The following is a 21,695-nucleotide window of genomic DNA, read 5'->3' as shown; positions in this document are numbered from 1 at the left end:
CAGTGACGTCAGTCTGAAAAGGATTACAAAGGTTCCTAAGGCTTAATAATAATCTAAAATAATCTAAAATGATGTGGTTAGCATGGAGAATGAATGTCAACACGAAGCTATATCACACATTTATTTTACATTCATAACAGTTTTAAATATTAAAGAACATTCTTTAATAAAAATCTACAAATGATCATAAAACATTTAATTATGCAAATATGTCAACGAAAGCAATACTAAAAAATATAACCTATACACAATATACAGCATATACAGGATAGCAACATCACATCAAATCAGATTACATTTCGTGACTTTAATAATGATTTTTGACCGCGTGTTTTCATATTCAGCGTAATGGTGTCACATTGATAAGTCAAACTCCTCTTATTGTCCTCACACAGGGTCACTGAAGTGTCCATAAAACAAATTGGCAACAGGTTTTTATTTCTGAAAACTCAAATTTCAGGTGAACTATGACTTTAAAAATGTCCCCTTTACAGTAGGATGGGTTATTTTTGAAAGGAGGGTTTTTTCTGGTGTGTTTGTAAATCTCAGCTTCGTCTCCAGCGCTACATGAATGCCACCCAGTGGCCCATGAGCAGGGACATTAGGGAGCCAATGACAACAATGATGCTGTTGTAGATTGGGCCACTGGATGCTCCGGTGTAGTACTCTACATCACCAGAGCCCTCTGGCTCATAGCCAGGGCGGGGGCCATAGCCGTAACCACCTCCGTATCGTGGGTATCCATAACCTCCTCCATACCCTCCATATCCACCATATCCTCCGAATCCTCCGCCATACCCATACCCATACCCAGGACGGCTCAAGGCAGAGCCGAGCATGGATCCTCCTATTGCTCCTGCAGCAGCTGCCCCAGCTACTTTCCCGGCACTGGGGCCACTGCTCTGGACAGGCGGTGGTCTGTAGGGCTGACCTCCCCACCCCCGGCTGTAGCCTCCTCCTCCTCGGCTGAACCCACCACCTCCACGTCCACGGCGGGCCTTGGAGCCGGGTAACAGTGTGGCCAGGAGCAGCACACAGAGGGCCACTGTGGAAAGTTTGTGCATTTCCAACGTGATTTTCATCCTGTCAAAATAAGATTATAGAAACTTTATTAGGACTGAATTGGTTAATGAGGTTAATGAACTTCATTAGTAATCACTTTTACATTTTTATAGACTTGCTTTTACTTCTATTACATGTTACATCATCTTTCAGTTGTGTTGTTAATTTTTTTGCTCAGCTTTGTTCTGTCATTGGGATTTAAAAAATTATGTATTCATTTTGCTATTATAAACAGGAAAATCAAATTTTTGTTTCTGCTGTTGCTGTTTTAGACTATACATAGTAAAATAATTACCCAACAAGTACCAACCAAGGATTTCGTTTAAATCATTTAAAGAGAAAATATTTATTTGCATTATTACTACTTGAATGGTGAGTACTTAAATTTATTTTTTTTAAAACTATACTTTATACATTATATAAAATGGAAAGGTTCTTGAACTCACACAAACACACTGATGAGATGTTCTCAGTGCAGCTTTAGTCCTGCTGTGTGGTATTGTTACACTGCTGATGAATTAGGAACAGCACAGATCACTGCTCTTAATCCAGCTTTGAGAAACAAATCTTACACAAGCACTGTGGCATGAGTGCTGAAGCAGACAAGGGATCAGATCAGACTCATATTTTCTAATGCACCTCAGTTAGGATCCTGTAGATGGGGTCTGTTTCTAAATCTATGGATTAGCTCGTTTTTGTTGGGATGAAATTCATATTTTCTTAATTCTGAAATCTGACTATTTTTGACCTAATCCTAAATTATGGACAGGCTAAGACATAAGATAACCATGTAAAAAGAATTAGAGAAAGATGACACAGGCCATAAAAATAATGTATTAACAAACATCCAGGCTACATTTATATATGAGGTTTAGGTGTAGGCTATGCACCATAAATACAATATTATTGATGTATTATTATAAAATATCCAACATTAAATTATGTAAACTCCAAAAAAACAAAAACCTAGTAAAAACATATTGCATTAAGTATGTCACTGCTATAATCTGTACTAACAAAATATTAGTGAAGATTGTACTTTATATACAGTGTGGTAGGACAAGTGTATTTTTAAGTACTGTGAAGTCTAAGCAGGTCCTGTATCTAGTAATAATTTCAGTAATGAGGTGAACATGAGGACTAACATTAGAGTTAGTGACTTGTTTGTGCCACTAAAAAGTATCTCAAAATTTTAATAACTCAACTTGAAATATTGAATCATGTTGAAATATTGAGATAAAATTGGGTGGCAATTTCTGTTTTTCTGTGGCAGAAATACGCTTGCATCAAAACATTTACTCAAATCTGTACACTTTTGATGTATGCATGACTACATTGAGTGGGTTTTTTAATGCTACTTTGCACATGCACTCTGACACATTTTAAAAAGAAATATTGCACTTTTTACTTTTATTCACCAGCTTTATTTTAATTAAGTCTTCTCTGGATGAGGATTTAAATAGATAATTTTAATAAGTATGTTATAGAGTTTTAAGAAATACTCTCCAGTATTTAAAACGCCTACAGCAGTTTCACCTTGACCAACTGCGTCACTGAAGGATAGCTCACATATTAGAGCATCGATAACACCAATCCACTAATAAGGATCGCTATCACTGAATCATAACTACGTCTGTTTTTCAAACTTTAAATCCAATTTAAAGCAAAGTTTAATCCGCTCCACTTAAATTCTCTTTTATCAACCATTCAGTCTATAAATCCAGGTTGGTTTTATATATTATTATTAAGTATCCATGATTAAAAGAGAACTTAGAGTTGACTTTTTATTTATTATAATCCTTGTTTGTACCTTGAGATGCATTCATATTAATTGTAATTAGTACTACCATGTGTTGCTTGAGAATTAGGATTTGACAAATACCACAGTCTTTGTACGCTGTATGCAACTTTTATATTACATTACTTTGTATAGTACTACTAATTCTTTTACAAAGAAATGAAATACATGTCCCACCACTGATTATATGACCATGACATCATTGGCTCTGTCAACAGACGGTGTACACTGTCTAATCTGTGTCCTCTTACAAGGTAACTCGAGCTATAATTACACTGGGTCAGTTAGTTTGAGAATAATCCAGTGACTCTCAGATTACAGCTACACTTTCTAGATATAAGCTCTGATCTGTGCAAATATTTTTTTTAAATATCCCAGAAATAAGAACAAAAGGCTGTAACTCACTGAGCCTCATACAATAAACATCCCACATTTTAATATAAATTAGTAACATGAAGAAAAAAGAGAAAAAAATAGAAATAAAAAAAGTCTTACCTGCGAAATTAATATTTTTTTGTGTGGCGGAGATTTGGATGGTATTCCTCTTTGGGAAGCTGAAGCCAAAAGTGATGTTCGCAGCTCAGACTCCTTTTCTTGTCTGTGGGAAAGTATGTTTCAGGGCCAGCCTGTTATCCGTCAGACAATCTCAATCACCTCATTGGCTGACTGTGCAGTAAGCTGCTGGTGCTGCCGACATCACGCATAAATACCTGAGAGCGCGGGCTTAACATTTGCGTTTCTAATTTTATCTGAATTATTTAACTCTCCGAGTAAACAAACCAGAACATTCAGCGAGCTCTCCCGAAGCTTCTGCCACTGCAAACGAATTCAGCATCGTTAGGTAACAGTGACTGCAACAAAAACAGATGAGAACTACAAGTTCATTTTCCCCAGACAAATTTTTTATTAAATAACAAACATTGTACGAAAACTTCCACAAAGTAGTGGCAAGAGTTAACACTTTAAAGGCTAAAATTTCTTCTTTACTTTGTAAAAGACACAATACAAAAGCAGGCAAGTCTTAGTCACTAAAAACACAACATGCATGCTCTCACACAATCTTCAGGGCGTCGTCCACTGCGTGTCAGAAATACTGAACTGTCAGGCGGAAGGAGACAAAGTGCTGTACATGTGGAGGCAAACCGCACTGCTTAGAAATGCTCGTTCGTACGTTTAAAAACATTCTCCGTAAAATTCACAGTCTTGTGGGATTATCGTTTTGTGCTTCTTGTCTCTGCTGGATGTAGATGTCAAAAAAACTAAAAAAAAAAAAAAAAAACTAAATCAAAATGAAAACAAAACATGAAGATTTTGTGCAATCTGGTTAACGTCAGGCAAACCTTTAGCGTAAGAGTGTGTGTAGGAACAAAACAAGTAGCTCAAAAAGTTGCATTATTCCAAGGAATAGTCTGTTATTTTGGGGAACTTCTGGATCTAACTTCATGCTGAGAGTTTGGCTTCAATGTCACCAGATCTCATTTAAAACTCAGTAAGCAGGACAAAGACCGGTGCCACCAAACATAAACAGTTGAAGTTTTGGGGGTTTGATATGCAGGAATCACTTCTCCATACTCTTTCACTTGGGCTTTTTATGCATTAAATTTAATGAAATATGTAAGGTTAATTTTTGTCACCGTCAGACCACTCCACATTTACAGGATGGTTGTTCCCTGTGATTCTCAGTCTTACATGCTGCCTACATGTAAAATTGCCAAATACTGTGTGTAACTGCATTATCACAGTCACAGCCTGCAGTGGCAATAAAAAGATTTCACATCAATGAAATGAAAAAGGTCCTAAATGTTTACATCAGCTTCAAAGTATCCCACCAACTTTGTGTGTTTTGTGCTTGGAGAAACCTATATAGTCACTATAAGATGACATTTGTGCTTTAAAACGATTTTGAATATTTCCTGCAGCGAAGGCAGAAGACAGGTTACATTTTAGCCTCATCTTGCAGGCTAACAGACTAAAAAAAGGTTAAAAAACACAAACAGGAGACGTTTGTCCGAGTGCTCTGTTCATGGTAAAGAAAAGCAAAGAAAAAAAAAGTGTGTGTGTTGCCATGACTCTCAGTATCACAGAGATGGTCACACTCAACACGTGCACGAAAGAGCAAACTGTGGGCTGACTGATTGTGGGATGTGCTGAGGGAGGACAGTTGGTGAAACATGTACTTGTTGCTCTTGTCAGCTGATTCTTGGTCATTCTCTTGGTCACGGCTTGGCAGCTGTGGTGACAGTTTGGTGTGGGGGGCCCTACCATAAGCAGATCACATACACTTTGCCCCCTCTGGAAGACACTGGAGCTGCTTCTCGATTATATTCCGAATATAGTTATACCTGCAAATATGAAGGCAGAGGAAGACCAAATCTGAGGATTTTTTAAAGAGCCAATAAAAACACGTGCACATCCACATTAGACTGGGGGCAGGTGGTGGGCTAAAAAATAGTTTAAAAATAGCTTGTAGGCCTCCACTTTTCATATTTATTGCAGCTCATAAAAGTTAAAGATGTTAAGATTATGTTTACTGAATGCCAGGACAGATTAAAAATGTATTTCTTATACCTTCTCCTGAGTTTCTGCACCTCTCTGTCCTCCTCTTCCTTTAGCTTGGTGATGAAACTCTGGAGGACAGGCATCTCAAACTTGATATACTGCGCCACCTTGTGGAAGCAAAGAGAATTTTAAGGCCAAATCCCAAAAGATAATTGAATATTGGAAACACAAGTGCAAATACTTGTGCGTATACTTTATTCGTTTTACAAGGAAAAAGTAACTGTAAAATAATTAACACATGTTCATTTATAGCTATGAAAAAAGAAAATGATGATTTACATCATATGTGACTTCTTCTCCGAGATCTTCTTCCATGAGGAATATTTTGCAGACTTGCTCACACGGTCCCTGCATGATTCTCAGCAACATAGGATAGTCAGTCCGCTTCAGTTTCACTCGCTCTGAAACACCAGAACATACACGGAGTGATGGATTAATAACAATAACACATTTTATACACAATGTCCTCAATGTCCACCTTTGAGCTACATGACACATATCCATATTTGTAATCCACATAGCCAATAGTTCATGAATAATTTAGCACTGACATTCAGACTTTACAGCTGGGTCTGATGCAAGAACTTAATCAAAAACAAACAGCAAGAGCACTCAGTTGTATGTGGGGTAGTTTGCCATTTGTTACCGCAACATAATCTACAATCTCATCAAACATCTTCATCATCATTTTGAAAGCATCATTACTTTTCAGTTACACTTCTGCTAATTGCTGTTTGATTACTGACTGCAATGTGTTTCTTTCAGCTCAGAAAACCCAGTGAGTGAACAGAAATGGAATAATGACAACACCGATTCTGTGTTGAGTTTCCAAATATCATAGCCTCTAAAAAAAATAAAAATAAATTATAAGCTTTATAGAGATTCAAAAGGTTGATCCTGTTCATCTTGACGTAGCATTTTCAGCTACGAAGCTTTATAGAGAAGCTCTGTGTTGTAGCTTTAGTTCAGATTTGATTGCACCACCAGCAATAATGCAAAAACTTCCAACTTTAAAAGTAATAAAACTAAAAGTCTAAAAGTAGATGATAAAATCAGATAAAATAAAATTAGTGGACTGCGGCTAAAGTCTTAACTCACCTCCACTAGCATGGACCAGATAGAGTGCAAAATCATCTGGGCTGTTTTCGATTTTGAACTTGTTAAGGAGAACTCGTAGCACCTGCGGCGTGGTCATACAGCTGTTGATGCGAACGTTAGTCACCGACCCGTAAGCAGGCGTAAACACTGCTGTCTGAGGATGAAATGGAAAAACATTTTAAATATTAATATTTTAAATATTAATTTAGGTTCAGTTAAAATTGTTGAAGCTAAAACTTTTACTCTTTTCACTTTTAAACACATTTTCTCAAGAAAAATGTAACTAAAACCTGTTCCCAAATCACATAAAGTCACATAAATGAACTAACCTAATGAATTTTATTTGATTATTCTGTAAGTTTTTAAAAGTTTTACTTTATGGTTGTAGAAGTGTCCGTTGATGGAGAATCGATGGCGTCGGATTTTCCTCTGGTCACTTGGCGACCTTCGCTGGCCTCTCCTTAAGACCCCGGCATCGCTCTTTGTCCTGAGGAGCTGAGCGGAGCTCTCACTGTCCTCTGTCAAATCAAATGTTGAACCACCTTAAATTACTGATTATTATTCAGTGTAGCCCTAAGCTAAGATCACAAAATAGTGAAAGAAAACCATAGTTTTAGAAATAAACATCACTTACACAGAACTGTAAACAAATTTTATCTTTCGCTTTAATGTGCAAATTTTATTTTTAATTAAAAATGTGTTTATAGCTAATTTCATTTCATCTTAATGCGATCCAACTTTTTTTCGCCAAGATTCAGCCAGTTTAAAAACAAAATATTCTTAGTAAATGACTGATGTTTGAGGCTGCTTATTCGATCCTCATTATAGCCATCAGAGTAATGTACAGTTCAAATGAGTAAAACCAAAAGAACAGGTAGCAAAAAACTGAGAAACAGCTCAAAAAAAATCTATAAATACTGAAAGAAGTGTGAGCAAACACGTTCAAAATAAGATAAATCTATCTATCCATCCATCCGCTTATCCTTTTCAGAGTCACAGGGGGTGCAGGAGCATATCCCAGCTGTCATAGGGCAAGAGGCGGGGTACGCCCTGGACAGGTCGCCAGTCTGAGCTAATACACAGAGACAGACAACCATTCGCGCTTACATTCACTCCCGCATTCACACCTATGGGCAATTTAGACTAATTTACACCTTTGGGTTAATATTTTACTCTTACTTTATTGGTTATTTATAACCATGTAGATACAGCTTGAAATATTTAAAATCTAAATGACTGAAGTCTTAAAATATAAATGTATAAAACGAAAGTCCAAAATTTACCTTCTGCCTCCTCTTCAGTCACACCGTTGTCCTCTGGTTGGCTGTCAGGTGGCGTCACTTCCACTGTGGGTGAGCTCTGCTGAGCCTGTTGACCATCTGTGGTGGTGGGAGAACTTCAAACAGGGAACAGGAGAGAGTACATTTATGGGGTGAAGGAGAAGAACTGCAAACTGTCAAAACTGTAAACATACAGCTAAAAATATTTTTTCAGATAAAAACTGCACCTTCAAATGATAACTCCCATCATGTATTTATGACCATAAGCTGTAGTTTCTCAAAAAACTATTATCCTGATATTGATTTTAGTGTGGACTAACAGCCACTAGAATCTTGTAAAGCCATTAAGTTTAAGAGCAGTCCAGGTCTGCACAGCTGAACTAAAACTCCCTCCACACCATGTATGAATCTAGAGGGAGATCTCGATCAGTTTGTGAGATTTTCTTGAGAACACCAGTTTTTCTTTTTTCACTTTGATATGTGTTTGTGATGCCATCAACATGCTGGTCTGTCCTGACTGTAGTGGTGAGTCTTATTATTAGGTTTCCTGTAGTAGCTGCCATTTTTAACCTGCTGTCATATCTGGGTTGGTTAGTTTCAACTTGTGACTGCTGTTCCTCTTTGCCAGTGCAGCTGTTCTTTTAGTTAGGAGTTGTGACAATGTTTCCTGTCATAATCAAGCAAATTTCTGAAGAATCTCACAGCAATTTGGCTACTTATGAGAGTTTTTGTTGTTGTTTTCATGTTAACATCCAAATGGCAGCTCTATGCCTGTGAGGCCTGCTATCCTCGGAGCAAGAATAGCTTCTTTTGATAAATGGGAGCGCTGAAAATGGCACTAAGAGCCTATTGACATGGACTGATTTGCAATAGCTTGGAGTACGATCCTCAATTAAACCAGAAGTGTGGCTTAAAAGATTCACTTTTGCTTATGGAAAGCTGCCAATTTGTATCTTATTTAGGAATTAAACTCCATTTACATGGATTTAAATCTCAAACCCTAATTACACACTTTTAAACATTAAATACCTGCTTGTCTTTCATTGGACAAACTAGATAAAATCTATATCTGCCCTCACTGACCTCTCTGTATCACCATTTCCGGTCACTGGGGTGTAACTGGATCTGTCTGGAGCTCTTACCCTTGACTGTCCAGATTGCAACCCGAGTGCCAAGACGTGGAGGAGGGGGGCGGCCGGATTCGCTCGTGGTCATCCTGCATCTGTAGCCTGATTGGTCGCCGGAGGCCCCAAAAGATATTCAGCAAGCCCTCAACAATCAGTTCCTCTTCTTCCTGTTGGAAGACACGAATACTGATGAATACACACAAACACACATATACAGTAAATACACACAGACTGGACAGTTGCTACTCCTTAGGGATATAGGGTGAAATGGGTGGGGTATATTATATTAAATATATTAAGAGCAAAAGTGAAAGCAGGGATGAAGCCTCGACACATTCAGGTTCTTCTGTTGAAATTTAAAACAATAAAATAAGATTAAACACATTCACTCACTCACTCTGCACTCACACTGTATGTGAGTACATACACACACAAACCGAGAGATGCAATTACTCACCTCTCTGTGCCGCAGCTGCAGATTCTGCCCTTCATAATAGAGGTTGTAAGTTTTAAGATGTGACAGGACTGTTGACCTGAAGACAGAAGTAGTTAAATCACTGGAAGGAAACAAAGTTTTAAGGAGATTCCCACTGATTTACCACCTCGTAGTGCCTGCAGCTGTAATTCTGCATGCACCGTGCACTTTTAACAACACTAGATCAAATTTTGGGGATCTTTATTCATCCCAAAAATGCATAACATCATCACTAATGGAGTGATGCAAATATATCTGAAAACCAGTTGGTGCTAACATCAGTGGATACAGGTCACTGCACTGACAATATTTCTGGCACTTAATCACCACTTTGGTAATTTTGGATTTCACTTAGTTTCTGTGGTGGTGAGTTGAAGGCAGCTGAGAGATGAGCAAACAAAAAGAAAACTATTCTACAAAGTCTCATTCTATGCCACTGTGCAGGGGCAGGTTGTAATATAGCCATTTAGTAATAGATCACCTCCTGTGTAATGCTGGTGCGGCCCTCCACAACATTCCTGATAAAATAAAGTATTCCTTACTATGCTGTTAATGTTAATGTCAGTAAGACCGAAAATAAAAAGAACTAATTAAAAAAAAAAACTTCATATATGTTTAGAGAAAGATAGGGCAGTCTCTGCTGCTGGATTAGTGTTATTGTGTACTTTATGCAGGGGCAGATTGAAATGTTAATTCCAACCCTGTTTAACCCTGAGATTAACAAACTGCCCAATCTCAAATCTGACAAAATTCTCTGACCCACCCAAACCTTAAATTACAATGTTGCCGTTTTCACTGATTTTTCATCTTCTCACAGTTTTCTCCTAGAGGTTTATTCTCCATTAGCATTACTTGATAGCCACTACTACATTTAAGTTCTTTCCCACCAGATAAGAACCAGATGAGATCAGGATTAAAAGATTAAAAATAAGTCACAGAATTGAGATTAATGTGTAATTTTCAGATCCCGTCCTTTCTTTCATTAGCTCTCATTTCTTTTTTAATGTACAGACAAAGGAAGAAGAAAAGTGGGTGTAGCAGTTTCTTGGTGTAGTAAGATAAGAAGCATGTCTAAAGAGAAGCATTTAATGTCTGTTCTTGGTAAGGCTGAGATTCAGTTTCAATTGATGTTTTCTCATCAGCTTAATAAAGCCACCATTAAAAACTTTGGAAAAGACATTTATCTTTGGCTGTGTGAATAAAATGTTGATTTGGCTTTCTGTTGAGAGGTTTGGGGTTTCAGTAGATGCAAGTGTGTGATTTCCTGTCTCTGTGTTAACCCTGTGAGTGACTGGTAACATGATCTGTGTACTGCTGTTTATTATTCAGTCATCTTGGCAGGATATCGTGTCTTGTATGCTTATAGAAGTCAAATGTAATTTGACAATTAACTGACAAGCAGTTTCAGGACCAGGTGAAGTCCTGTTCCCTTAATATTTCAATGTCTCTATACTGAAACCCTAAATAGGAGTCTCACAATACAAGTGAATGTATATGCAGGTAGGCGGAGTAACTGTAACTTTATGTTGTGGAGAAAAATAATTGTTAATAGTTTTCAGTGTGCATTATTTATCATTTTTATTAACTGATTGGTCAGACTTCAAAAGCCAAAGATCACACAGTTTGTTAGGTATTAGGGATACTTGTTGTCATAAATAAAGACCTAGATTTCAGATAATGAACACTGCAAACAGTTAACAGGCTGAAACCTTTAAAACCACAAACATCCCTATTTCACATCATCTTTTTTAAATTAATGGGTTTTTTTTAAACATACCAAAGATGAATAAAGGCTACTCATTTGTTTCCCTGTTGTCACTTACTGTGAATTTATAATCTGTATAAACATACTTATGTTTATATGAGAAACAGTGCGGGATGGAAGACTTACTTGCTGACGAACTTGTTCTCTCCGATCTGAACCCCGTACTGTGTATCATCCATTCTCAGTGAGCATGAGAGGAGCTGAGACACAAAGAAGGCACACAGAGTTAATGTCTCATGACTCCTCATGACCAGCAGCGAGCACAGAACAGAAGTGACAGAGTGACTGCAGGAAGAGGAGGAGGCAGAGCTGCAGACCGTAAACAATAACAAGAAGATGATATCTGCTTTCCTGGCAACTACTTCCCTTAAGATAGTTAAACCTCCACCACTGTGTCCCTGTACTAAATCAAAACATATACTATGCGAATGAGGGGAGCAGCTGCTCTCCTCATTCTCTTCTTCGTCTTACAATGTATTTTCTCTTTCCTGTGAGCTCTTTCACATAAACAAACGCTGCACATTTGCACATGCAGCTGTTTTAAATGGCACTCTGCCACCACCCTGCAGAGTTTTCCTTCCCTCTTCGCTGAGTGACAGAGTGTTTCTGTGTGAGTTTGGCAGGATAGAAACCTCCGGATGAAGGACAGGTGCAGGACACATGGACCACCTGCTGCTGCAAATTATTTCAGCTGCCTAAACATTCATCTCTGAGCATGCTACTGGCAAAACACATTATGTGCCTTCATCTGCCATATAGCACGCTTTTCTTTTCTTTTTGTTTTTCCTCAGAACATGAAGACCAAAAGTTAAAGATGCAACTGTTGCAGGGTTTTTCCTCAAAATAGGCCTTTGGAGTCAGAGGCACTTACCAAGATTAGTTTGCATGTAGATGAAGCAATGAATCGCCTTACTTAACACGAAATTGAGCATTTTGCTACCGTTTTAGCAATTTCATGAGCAAAAATACATTTTATGGTTGAGTAAATGTAACCCCACCTAACTCTTTGAGGTCTAAAATCAGTGATGACCTCTGGCCTAGCCCACAAAAGTTATTCCCCAAAATGAAAGTTCATGATAGTTACTTAACAAGCCCATGCTATAAGAAACATCTTTTTTTAAGTAATTAAAATAAGAATTCTTGGTTCTCTAACCAAACCCTGTGTTTTTGAGACAAGCAGAAAGGATATTTTGGAACAACTTTCAATGAAGAATGATAGTTTTTTTTAACCCTTGACCTTAATAATAATAACAAAAAATACATAATATGATTGCACAGGGTCATCAATGATGCTGACATAGACCTTAAAAACACATTTTCTTCTGGGGATTTTCCTCTATATGTAGAAAGACCTCTGCTTTGTCATGCAATGCGCGTGATTTTTTTCTACACTGACATATTTCAATAAGTCACAACTGAACTGAAACAACATTTACTGCATTTTCTTCAGAGGCTAAGCTGAGACGCTTAGCCTCTGAAGAAAATGAATCCTATTGGTTTAAATGATCGCCTGTTTAAGGCAGATTGCAAAAAAAAAAAAAAAAAAAAAAAAATGGTTAGACATTCATGATGACCTGACAATACAGCTTCAATATCTGTGTGACTTTACACTTAGATCTGTCATCAGGTCACAATTTATTCTTCACTCTTCAAGACACCTACACTGTGTTAGATTTAAGTAACATTTAAGTCCACACTATGCAACAGTGATGACCTACGAAATTACAGCTATACCTACAGCTGCTATTCCTCTGCTGTTTGTTTTGCATCCCTTGCTGTCTCTTGTTTTTCTACCCGTAAGATGATCAGGTCACTTTTGTGGCAGTCCCCAGAGACTCCTTGACAATAGTCCTTGTTCTACTGCGGAGTGCCTTGGCGAGCTGGAGGCAGAGAGATGGTTCAAGTGGGTGAGCTAACTGAGACTACGAAGACAAGGACTACCAGCTACAATACAAGACGGTGGAGTTCGAATCCTTCCACTGGGTAAGCAATTCACTGGACACAGCTTATTACTGCTCCACTGTTATTTGCAACAAACTCTAAATTTGTATGATTCATGTATATTTAAAAAAAACGTGTGTCTAGCCTCCTTTCATATTCCTTTTAGAGCAACTGTGAGTGACCTGAGGTAGTCTGCAGGCTGATTCCAGCCCCAGGTGTGTACTTTACCCATACCTGCCGTAGACTTTTTTGTTTTGTGTTAACATTGAAGTAGTATTACTGCTAATTAGTTACAGTTAACCCCTGTTTACAGCATACTCCCCACAGTAGTGTTAAATACACTTGATTTACTGTAAACAGGCCGAAACACCCAAAACCATTTTGGACATTAGTTGAAAGGCCTCGGTTTAAACTACCTTCCTGTTACATAGCCAGTGCCTCTGTAACATAACAGCCAACAAAATATGAAATATTAAGAATATATATATATATATATATATATATAAATAAATGTATTATAAGACAACAATGGATCTTACCGTCGTAAAGACTATGAGTTGTTGTTGAGTCACCAGAGAAGAAACTGCCTATGAGGAGAGGCAGCCAAAGTTATAGGCAGGTAGATTCTGTTTGTATCCTCAGGTGTCAGTGATCCAAGAGGGTCTTTTCTTCTGAACGTGACTGTGAACAGACAGGGAAGAGTGGGGACGTTAAAAGGAAGTGCTCCCCTTCCGTTAAATCACTTCCTCCTTTACTCAATCAGCCACACAGGAAGCCGACACAGGGCCTGACACAGCTTAAAACTTCCTCAATTCAAGCAGCACAAATGAATAATCCGCTTACACACACGTGGACGAGCCTCACCCTGTTATCAATCTTTAAACTCTTGGATCAGGCACATACTTCCACAGTTTAGTGTAAACAGAAGCAGCTTCAACACGCAGTGCTGATAAAATAAGATGGGGCTGTCAATCTCTGAAATAAAAAGCCTCAGTTAATGTGGGCAAATTAAATATTTAACGCCAATCAGCTCAGCCCAACGCCAGGGGCTATCAATATTTCATCACCTATATTAGCCCTGTCAAGAGCTCAAAAGCTAAGCACTGACCTACACAATGGAAGACATTAGCCTTTATTATCACGGTCAAAGGCAGCGGTCTGCGACGGACATGTGGACAGCTGACAACACAAAAACAATGCCATAATTGTCTGAGATCAACGTGAACTTTATGCCAACTAAACTGGAATCTGATAACAAAATTGATCCTTCTTTCATGAGACTTCAAGCTCCAGAGAAAAAGATTGACTCAGACATGTCACTTTTAACGCTGCTGAGAGGGCAACATTAAAAATGTGAGCCATACTCACTGCTCATTCATGGTGAGACACCCATTTTGTTCTTTTCACTGTTATTTTAGAGCAGTGTCAATCATCTAATACGAGTTAACATATTATTTAATTCAGGGGTTGTAAATGAAAAACTAGATGAATACAAATGATCTTCTTTTGGCTACTCTCTTTAGTGGTTGCCAAAGTGGATCAGATGCTTCCATCTCACCTTGCCTCTAGCATCCTCCTGTATCACACCTGCCCCTCTACATGTCCTCTTTCACTGCATCCATTTTCTCTGTGGTCTTTTCCTTCTGCCTGGCAGGCTCCATATTCACCTTCCTTTGTTCAGTGTATTCGCTGTCCCTCCTCTGCATGTCCAATCCATCTCAGCCTTACCTCTCCAACTTTGTCTCGACCTAAGCTGTCCTTCTGAAGTATCCATTTATAATGAATACATTATTAGAAATTAATACAGCATTGGTCAGTCATTGGGAGTGAGAGCATCTTCAACTCTTTTCAGGGTCACTCTCTACAAACTAATCATAGTACATCTCACTACCATCTTATAAACCCTCCCTTTCACTCTAATCACTCATCTCTACCCACTGTACCCTGGCTACACTCTCTTCTTCACCTTGGTACTGTCTGTCGCTTTAGATAATTGACCCCACTTCTACTATGAACAACACTTATTCTTTAGACATTTTATTTTTAGTTTACCTGGCACCTTACTCTTTTCATTTTGCTGAATTATGATAGCGATGGCTAAACTGATGCAAAAACTAATCTGCAGCTGGGCTTCAAATTCACTTTTACTATTGTAAAACTATTAGACTGTTATATTTTATAAACTTTATTATTACTTTAGTCTACTTTTAATGTGTTTCATTTGCACAAACAAAAAATGTGATTCAAAGTTTCAAAAGAGGCCTAAAAGTGTTTAACAGGTTTTTTTTTCCTTTTTCGCTCCATTTCAAGTTATCAAAAAAAAAAAAGTGAACAATTTATATTGTTTTAGTTTTAGAACTCCATAAATGTATCAAAACATATGACTGTAATGGAAATGCAAAGCTAAAGCTCTAAATAATCATAAGCAGCCCACTGCAGAGTACTCACGTATTTTTTTTTTTTTTATCAAAATAAGGCAGCTCTACAATAGCAGGCCATAACATGCTCAGAGACCAGATTTCGATGCAGTTACCCTGTTTAATTGAAACATCTCCAAACCATTGATCACTTTTGTCTGTTATAACAAGAGATTCTTGTGTTAGTACAGGGAGTGCAGAATTATTAGGCAAATGAGTATTTTGTCCACATCATCCTCTTCATGCATGTTGTCTTACTCCAAGCTGTATAGGCTCGACAGCCTACTACCAATTAAGCATATTAGGTGATGTGCATCTCTGTAATGAGAAGGGGTGTGGTCTAATGACATCAACACCCTATATCAGGTGTGCATAATTATTAGGCAACTTCCTTTCCTTTGGCAAAATGGGTCAAAAGAAGGACTTGACGGGCTCAGAAAAGTCAAAAATAGTGAGATATCTTGCAGAGGGATGCAGCAGTCTCAAAATTGCAAAGCTTCTCAAGCGTGATCATCAAACAATCAAGCGTTTCATTCAAAATAGTCAACAGGGTCACAAGAAGCGTGTGGAAAAACCAAGGTGCAAAATAACTGCCCATGAACTGAGAAAAGTCAAGCATGCAGCTGCCAAGATGCCACTTGCCACCAGTTTGGCCATATTTCAGAGCTGCAACATCACTGGAGTGCCCAAAAGCACAAGGTGTGCAATACTCAGAGACATGGCCAAGGTAAGAAAGGCTGAAAGACGACCACCACTGAGCAAGACACACAAGCTGAAACGTCAAGACTGGGCCAAGAAATATCTCAAGACTGGTTTTTCTAAGGTTTTATGGACTGATGAAATGAGAGTGAGTCTTGATGGGCCAGATGGATGGGCCCGTGGCTGGATTGGTAAAGGGCAGAGAGCGCCAGCCCAACTCAGACGCCAGCAAGGTGGAGGTGGAGTACTGGTTTGGGCTCATCAAAGATGAGCTTGTGGGGCCTTTTCGGGTTGAGGATGGAGTCAAGCTCAACTCCCAGTCCTACTGCCAGTTTCTGGAAGACACCTTCTTCAAGCAGTGGTACAGGAAGAAGTCTGCATCCTTCAAGAAAAACATGATTTTCATGCAGGACAATGCTCCATCACACGCGTCCAAGTACTCCACAGCGTGGCTGGCAAGAAAAGGTATAAAAGAAGAAAAACTAATGACATGGCCTCCTTGTTCACCTGATCTGAACCCCATTGAGAACCTGTGGTCCATCATCAAATGTGAGATTTACAAGGAGGGAAAACAGTACACCTCTCTGAACAGTGTCTGGGAGGCTGTGGTTGCTGCTGCACGCAATGTTGATGGTGAACAGATCAAAACACTGACAGAATCCATGGATGGCAGGCTTTTGAGTGTCCTTGCAAAGAAAGGTGGCTATATTGGTCACTGATTTGTTTTTGTTTTGTTTTTGAATGTCAGAAATGTATATTTGTGAATGTGGAGATGTTATATTGGTTTCACTGGTAAAAATAAATAATTGAAATGGGTATATATTTGTTTTTTGTTAAGTTGCCTAATAATTATGCACAGTAATAGTCACCTGCACACACAGATATCCCCCTAAAATAGCTAAAACTAAAAACTACTTCCAAAAACATTCAGCTTTGATATTAATGAGTTTTTTGGGTTCATTGAGAACATTGTTGTTGTTCAATAATAAAATTATTCCTCAAAAATACAACTTGCCTAATAATTCTGCACTCCCTGTAGAAATGCTCTGCAGGATGGTGTGGCTGCAATAGCAGAACCAGCAGCATATAAATCTAGCCAGACTGACCCACGGCTGACCTAGTCCTGTTTCAGATCGGAGTGCTCTTCTGTGTCCAAATGTAGAGCTAATCGACCGTCTGAAATCCCCCCGTGCCTCATTACAACCTCAGTCAACCCGCAGCCTCCATCTACCCCCTCTTTCTATATATATTTATGTCTCATCATATATGTACCACAGTAACTCTGCTCTCCGCTGCTTTCTGTTCACAGTTTGCTGCTTCATGTTTCCTTGTGAAAGACTAGAGGCTATCTAACACACTATTACAAACCAGGATCACAACTTCCTCCATCCTCCCCCCGGCTTGTTTTCTGCCCTCTTGCCCTGCTCCCTCTGAACCTCCTCCGTCAATGTCTTTGGCTGAAATGCTCGATGAATAGCTCCTGTCCTCTTCCCCTGCCTTCAGCCTCCACGTTACCACTGCTCTGCCTTGCTATTGTCATTATTGTCATAGCAACACCAAAAACATCTGAGCTCCCGAAACTAGTTCACAACACTGAGCCAAAAATAGTGTGTGTATGTGTATGTGTGTGTGTCTGTTCGTCTCTCCTGCTCCTTGTTAGGCTTACTGGGCTTGTCAAAAAAACAAAACAAAAAAAACAACACAGTGAAGCATGACTCGAATCCGAATATGGCTCCCAGATTCCAGATAAAGACGGAGCTTTTCTTCCTTTTCGGCAGATGGTAGAGCTAAAGATTATCAGCTGCTGGTTTGTTTCACATAAAGTCAATTAAATCTGGAAGAAATTCCCATCTCCGTCAATCAAAGCACACCCACTTTTTTGTGAAATAATGACGCCATGCAAAGTTTAACCATGCTACAAATATTTTCCTAGTTACAGTTCTTCAAAGTACATAGAGCTCGGTATAAATTTGGTGCTCTTTAATTTGGTGTAATTTTCCAGCACTCTGGTCTTTTGTAACTTCAAAAGTAGAGACAATGAAATTACATTTTCAGAGCTGAAACACACACTGACACTTTGTTCAAAACTTAAACCAAATTGGTTTTACGTCCACTTTAAACATCAGTCTCACCAGCTCTGCACATCAATATCATCGGATATATCAGAGCTTCGACAGCCTCAATTTAATGTCTATTATGCAGTGCAGGGGTATCAAAAATATAACTTGTGGGCCCAAACCAGCAACCCAAGTGATCTGCTTTGGCAGAGAGGAGGGCTATGGAAAAAATTGCAAAGAGGGAAGGCAGAAATGTTAGAGTTTTACCTGAATTTTTTTTTTAGGTTTATGGTTTTCTTACTGATTTTCTATGGACTCTGATCACCACGTTCCTGCGTGGATGCCCCTTCACTTCTCTTGTTCTCTGTCACTAATAGTCCATTTAATTGCTCCCCTTGAGGTTCAGAAAGTTAAGGTTTGCCATTGTTGTTCCAAGTGTCTTCAAAAGTGACACCACAATTATCACTGCACCTCCTGATTCCTGAACAAATGTGTGTGCGGCACTAGATTTTAATTATATATCAAAGCAGGAGCACAGAGGGAGACTGCGGCAGGAAAGATGGGATGTTAAAAGGAAAATAAATTAGTTTTCTGTTTCAGCCTAATCTGTTATAGAAGTTTGTTTTTTTTTAACCGCCCACATGTCATAATTTTGGATTACTATTTTAAAATTTGACTTATTATCTCAAATTTCTGAGAAAATAACTTTAAATGTCAAACAATGGCCTATTGTGTATGTGTGTGGGTATTTATCTAGTTATTGTTCGGGTGAAGACTGGGGCTGTGTTGTCATTGATTGTCACTGATCACATAAACATTGACTATTGCAAGGGCCGTAAACACCAGGCTAAAACTTTCCTAAGATGGTGTCAAAAATAAATAAATAAAAGCGTCCAGATGAACTGGCAGTCAAAGCATTTGAGATGTCAGAAAGGGCTATGGGAACTTGAAAAGACTATTTTGATATTTGTAATGGTCAAAATTTTAGAGAATAACTCAACACAAATCAGTAAGGGAAACCTTAAGTTGACTGGTACTAGCTACCAAAACTAAATATTGTCCAGTATTTGTGAAAACATTTAATTTTAATGTTTACATTGTGGTTTACGCTTACCGCTTACCTACCTAATCACCCAAAAGTTGAAATCAAACGTCAACAAAACACTTTAAAAACACCAGAAACGACCATGGTGGATGGATTTATTGCTGGTATATATTAAACTGCAGTTTACAATATACTGGCAAGTGAGTGCACATTAATATTCACTTTTTTTTTTTGGCACTGCCTCCGTCTATCCGGCCCTATTTTCTTGTTATGTAACGCGTTTTAAGGACACATCTTTATGCACACTCTGGTAGAGACCCAGTGGGGTAGTCCTATCATTTGCTGTTCAAGATTTAGGCTAGGGCATCATGTTTGGTGCCCTGATGTTTCCTCACAAATGCCTCATATTCGAGGTTTTTAGTCTGTCTGTCCCCTGCGCTTTTAATAAATAAATAAATCTGCAAATCGTCCTGCATTTGATGCTGTCGAAACACTAAAACTTCATTTTTATACAGGCAACCAAAGAATCCATCTGCAGCCAGCCCGTATCGCCACATCTACCGCTCAGACACATCATCATGATCAGCCTACTCAGCCACACCGACCCCTCTGTCTGCTTCGTGCCGACTTTTGGAAGTCTTCTCACGGCTCACCTAACATAGGTCTCCTCGGTCCTTTTCTTTCGTCTTCCAGTCGTTTCTCCTGAACTGAGCGTTAGCCGTTAAAACTCCTGGGACAAGTCGCTCGTTCTCCTGCCGTTGGACACAATCAGCGGGGCGCGTGCAGCAGTGCATCCAGAAGCTGGTAGGAGGAGAGCGCGAGAGGTCCATCTGTTGTGGCGGAGCTCGCGGCACAGCAGCGTCGCGGGGCCCCGGCAGGGAGCCAATCAGAGGGCGAGGCTGACGTGTCTTTGTTCGCGCTGCGTGAGGAGATGAATGAGAAGTGGACAACAATAGCAGAGCAGAAGGCAAGGACATTATTCAACAGAAACCCCAATTTAATGGAAGCACGACACAAAAGTACAATGTCCCACGTCAAACTCTGTCCACGCATGTGCAACTTCATGCTAGTTTATGGCTCTTATGGAAGATCAGATCTGCCAAAATACAATAAACTTAAAAAAAAAAAAATTTCATTATTTATTACTGTCCAAGTCAAAATTTCGAGTTATGCATCTCAAAATTTCAACTTACAAGTTTAAATGAGAGACTTACATTTTGAAAAAAATACCTTCAAATTTATTTTTTAAATAAATAATTTTGGTGTCAGAAACAAACTTCCATATATTAGCTCCCTTTTATAAGAAGACTAAACATTTTGTTTTCTTTTCCCTTTTTCCTTAAAAAAGTACTGTTGTAGACTTGGTGTAACCTCTGGCGTCCTCGATCATCACAACATGGACATAACCCATTTCAACTTCTAGCCATCTTGAGGATCTGAAAATCTTGTGGTCCACTGAAACATTTAATCAGAACTCCAATCATCATACAAACCTAAGAGGAAATACTTCCTGTTTCATGTTTTCACTGATTCTCTTTGTCAGAGAAAACAGCCAAAGGGAAAAATCTTTCTTCATGCCTTCACTCTGGTGATAAAAATGAGCAATTTTTAAAATCTTATTACTGAAACTTTAAAACACTGAATAAACTAATTACAACCATTCTTCAATAAAAGACAGTCCTGTTTTTGTACACGTATAAAACATAGACATAACCACCTGCTGAACTATAGGAAGCTGCCTGCACTCACATATTTGCATCTATTGACTTGTATATTGTTTTGCTTTCGTTGTTGCTTCCTTTACTTGACTGTTCTGTGTGTTTTACTGTGGATGTGGCCAATCTTTAATAGCTGGTTCACTCAGTCTTTGGCCTCTCTCCACACACTCTACACCATATGGCTGGTTTCAGCCCGATTTTAGTTTTAATGCAACTGATAAAACTACAAAAAACATGTCAGTTAAGTATTGTTTCCTTTTGGTTACAAAATTGGTACATTTTGGCTAAAGCCATTGTTCCCATTACTTGTCACGATTCATGAATTGGAACTCGAGTTGTTTGGTTTTTTTTGTCCTCATTTAATCTGGAAATTGTTCCTTTGAATTTACAGCAATGAAAATTGAAGGTAATTTTCCTTTGTTGTTTCAATTCATAATTGCAGTCTTTCTTAACCGACTTTCCCACCTTCTGCAAATTAAACTGTGACCGACACAGGAAAAACTGATTCTAGTTGTTTAAAACAATTCAACTCTTTACACTGAAAAGACCTTTAAAAAAAAAAAAAAAAATTAAAATAAAATAGTGCTGACCAAAGCTCTGGTTAGAGCTACTCAAATATTCAAACATGTTACCTCTTCAATAAAATGAATTAAA

General features: G+C 38.5%; 2 protein-coding genes across 3 annotated transcripts; both read right to left on the bottom strand.

Moving 5' to 3' along the window:
- Nucleotides 1-107: 107 nt before the first annotated feature.
- On the bottom strand, nucleotides 108-3,512 carry prnpa (prion protein a (Kanno blood group)). The gene is made up of 2 exons (XM_085294980.1): nucleotides 3,356-3,512; nucleotides 108-1,083 (listed from the first exon to the last, which is right to left on the bottom strand). The coding sequence occupies exon 2, from the start codon at nucleotides 1,080-1,082 to the stop codon at nucleotides 564-566; it is 519 nt and encodes a 172-aa protein (XP_085151106.1). The 5' UTR covers nucleotide 1,083; nucleotides 3,356-3,512; the 3' UTR covers nucleotides 108-563.
- Nucleotides 3,513-3,740: 228 nt separating this feature from the next.
- rassf2b (Ras association domain family member 2b) lies at nucleotides 3,741-20,337 on the bottom strand. 2 transcript variants are annotated; one of them, XM_085294979.1, is made up of 12 exons: nucleotides 19,977-20,337; nucleotides 13,645-13,786; nucleotides 12,903-13,044; nucleotides 11,291-11,364; nucleotides 9,382-9,457; nucleotides 8,940-9,091; nucleotides 7,801-7,913; nucleotides 6,893-7,035; nucleotides 6,518-6,671; nucleotides 5,699-5,820; nucleotides 5,429-5,526; nucleotides 3,741-5,202 (listed from the first exon to the last, which is right to left on the bottom strand). In XM_085294979.1, the coding sequence occupies exons 4-12, from the start codon at nucleotides 11,341-11,343 to the stop codon at nucleotides 5,133-5,135; spliced, it is 981 nt and encodes a 326-aa protein (XP_085151105.1). In that variant the 5' UTR covers nucleotides 11,344-11,364; nucleotides 12,903-13,044; nucleotides 13,645-13,786; nucleotides 19,977-20,337; the 3' UTR covers nucleotides 3,741-5,132. The 2 variants fall into 2 exon arrangements, with proteins under 2 accessions (XP_085151105.1, XP_085151104.1); XM_085294978.1 differs by lacking the exon at nucleotides 12,903-13,044 and having other exon boundaries at nucleotides 19,977-20,334.
- Nucleotides 20,338-21,695: the final 1,358 nt, after the last annotated feature.

Source organism: Mchenga conophoros, linkage group LG12, assembly GCF_057382185.1.
Source record: "Mchenga conophoros isolate Kocher_MC1m ecotype Shallow Benthic linkage group LG12, M_conophoros_male_GT1.1, whole genome shotgun sequence".
In the NCBI taxonomy this organism is placed as follows: Eukaryota; Metazoa; Chordata; class Actinopteri; order Cichliformes; family Cichlidae; genus Mchenga; species Mchenga conophoros.
Note: the sequence above shows the minus strand (reverse complement) of the source record. Positions and strands in the feature narration are given on the sequence as shown.

Bases quoted from the DNA above. Each gene is read 5' to 3' on its own strand.
- rassf2b (XM_085294979.1), bottom strand. From the start codon at position 11,343: ATGGATGATACACAGTACGGGGTTCAGATCGGAGAGAACAAGTTCGTC. The intron at 9,092-9,381 runs GTGAGTAATTGC...GTCTTCCAACAG, and splicing joins TGCAGCTGCGGCACAGAGAG to GAAGAAGAGGAACTGATTGT. The intron at 5,821-6,517 runs GTGAGTTAAGAC...CTGGTGTTTCAG, and splicing joins TCTGGTCCATGCTAGTGGAG to AGCGAGTGAAACTGAAGCGG.
- prnpa (XM_085294980.1), bottom strand. From the start codon at position 1,082: ATGAAAATCACGTTGGAAATGCACAAACTTTCCACAGTGGCCCTCTGT.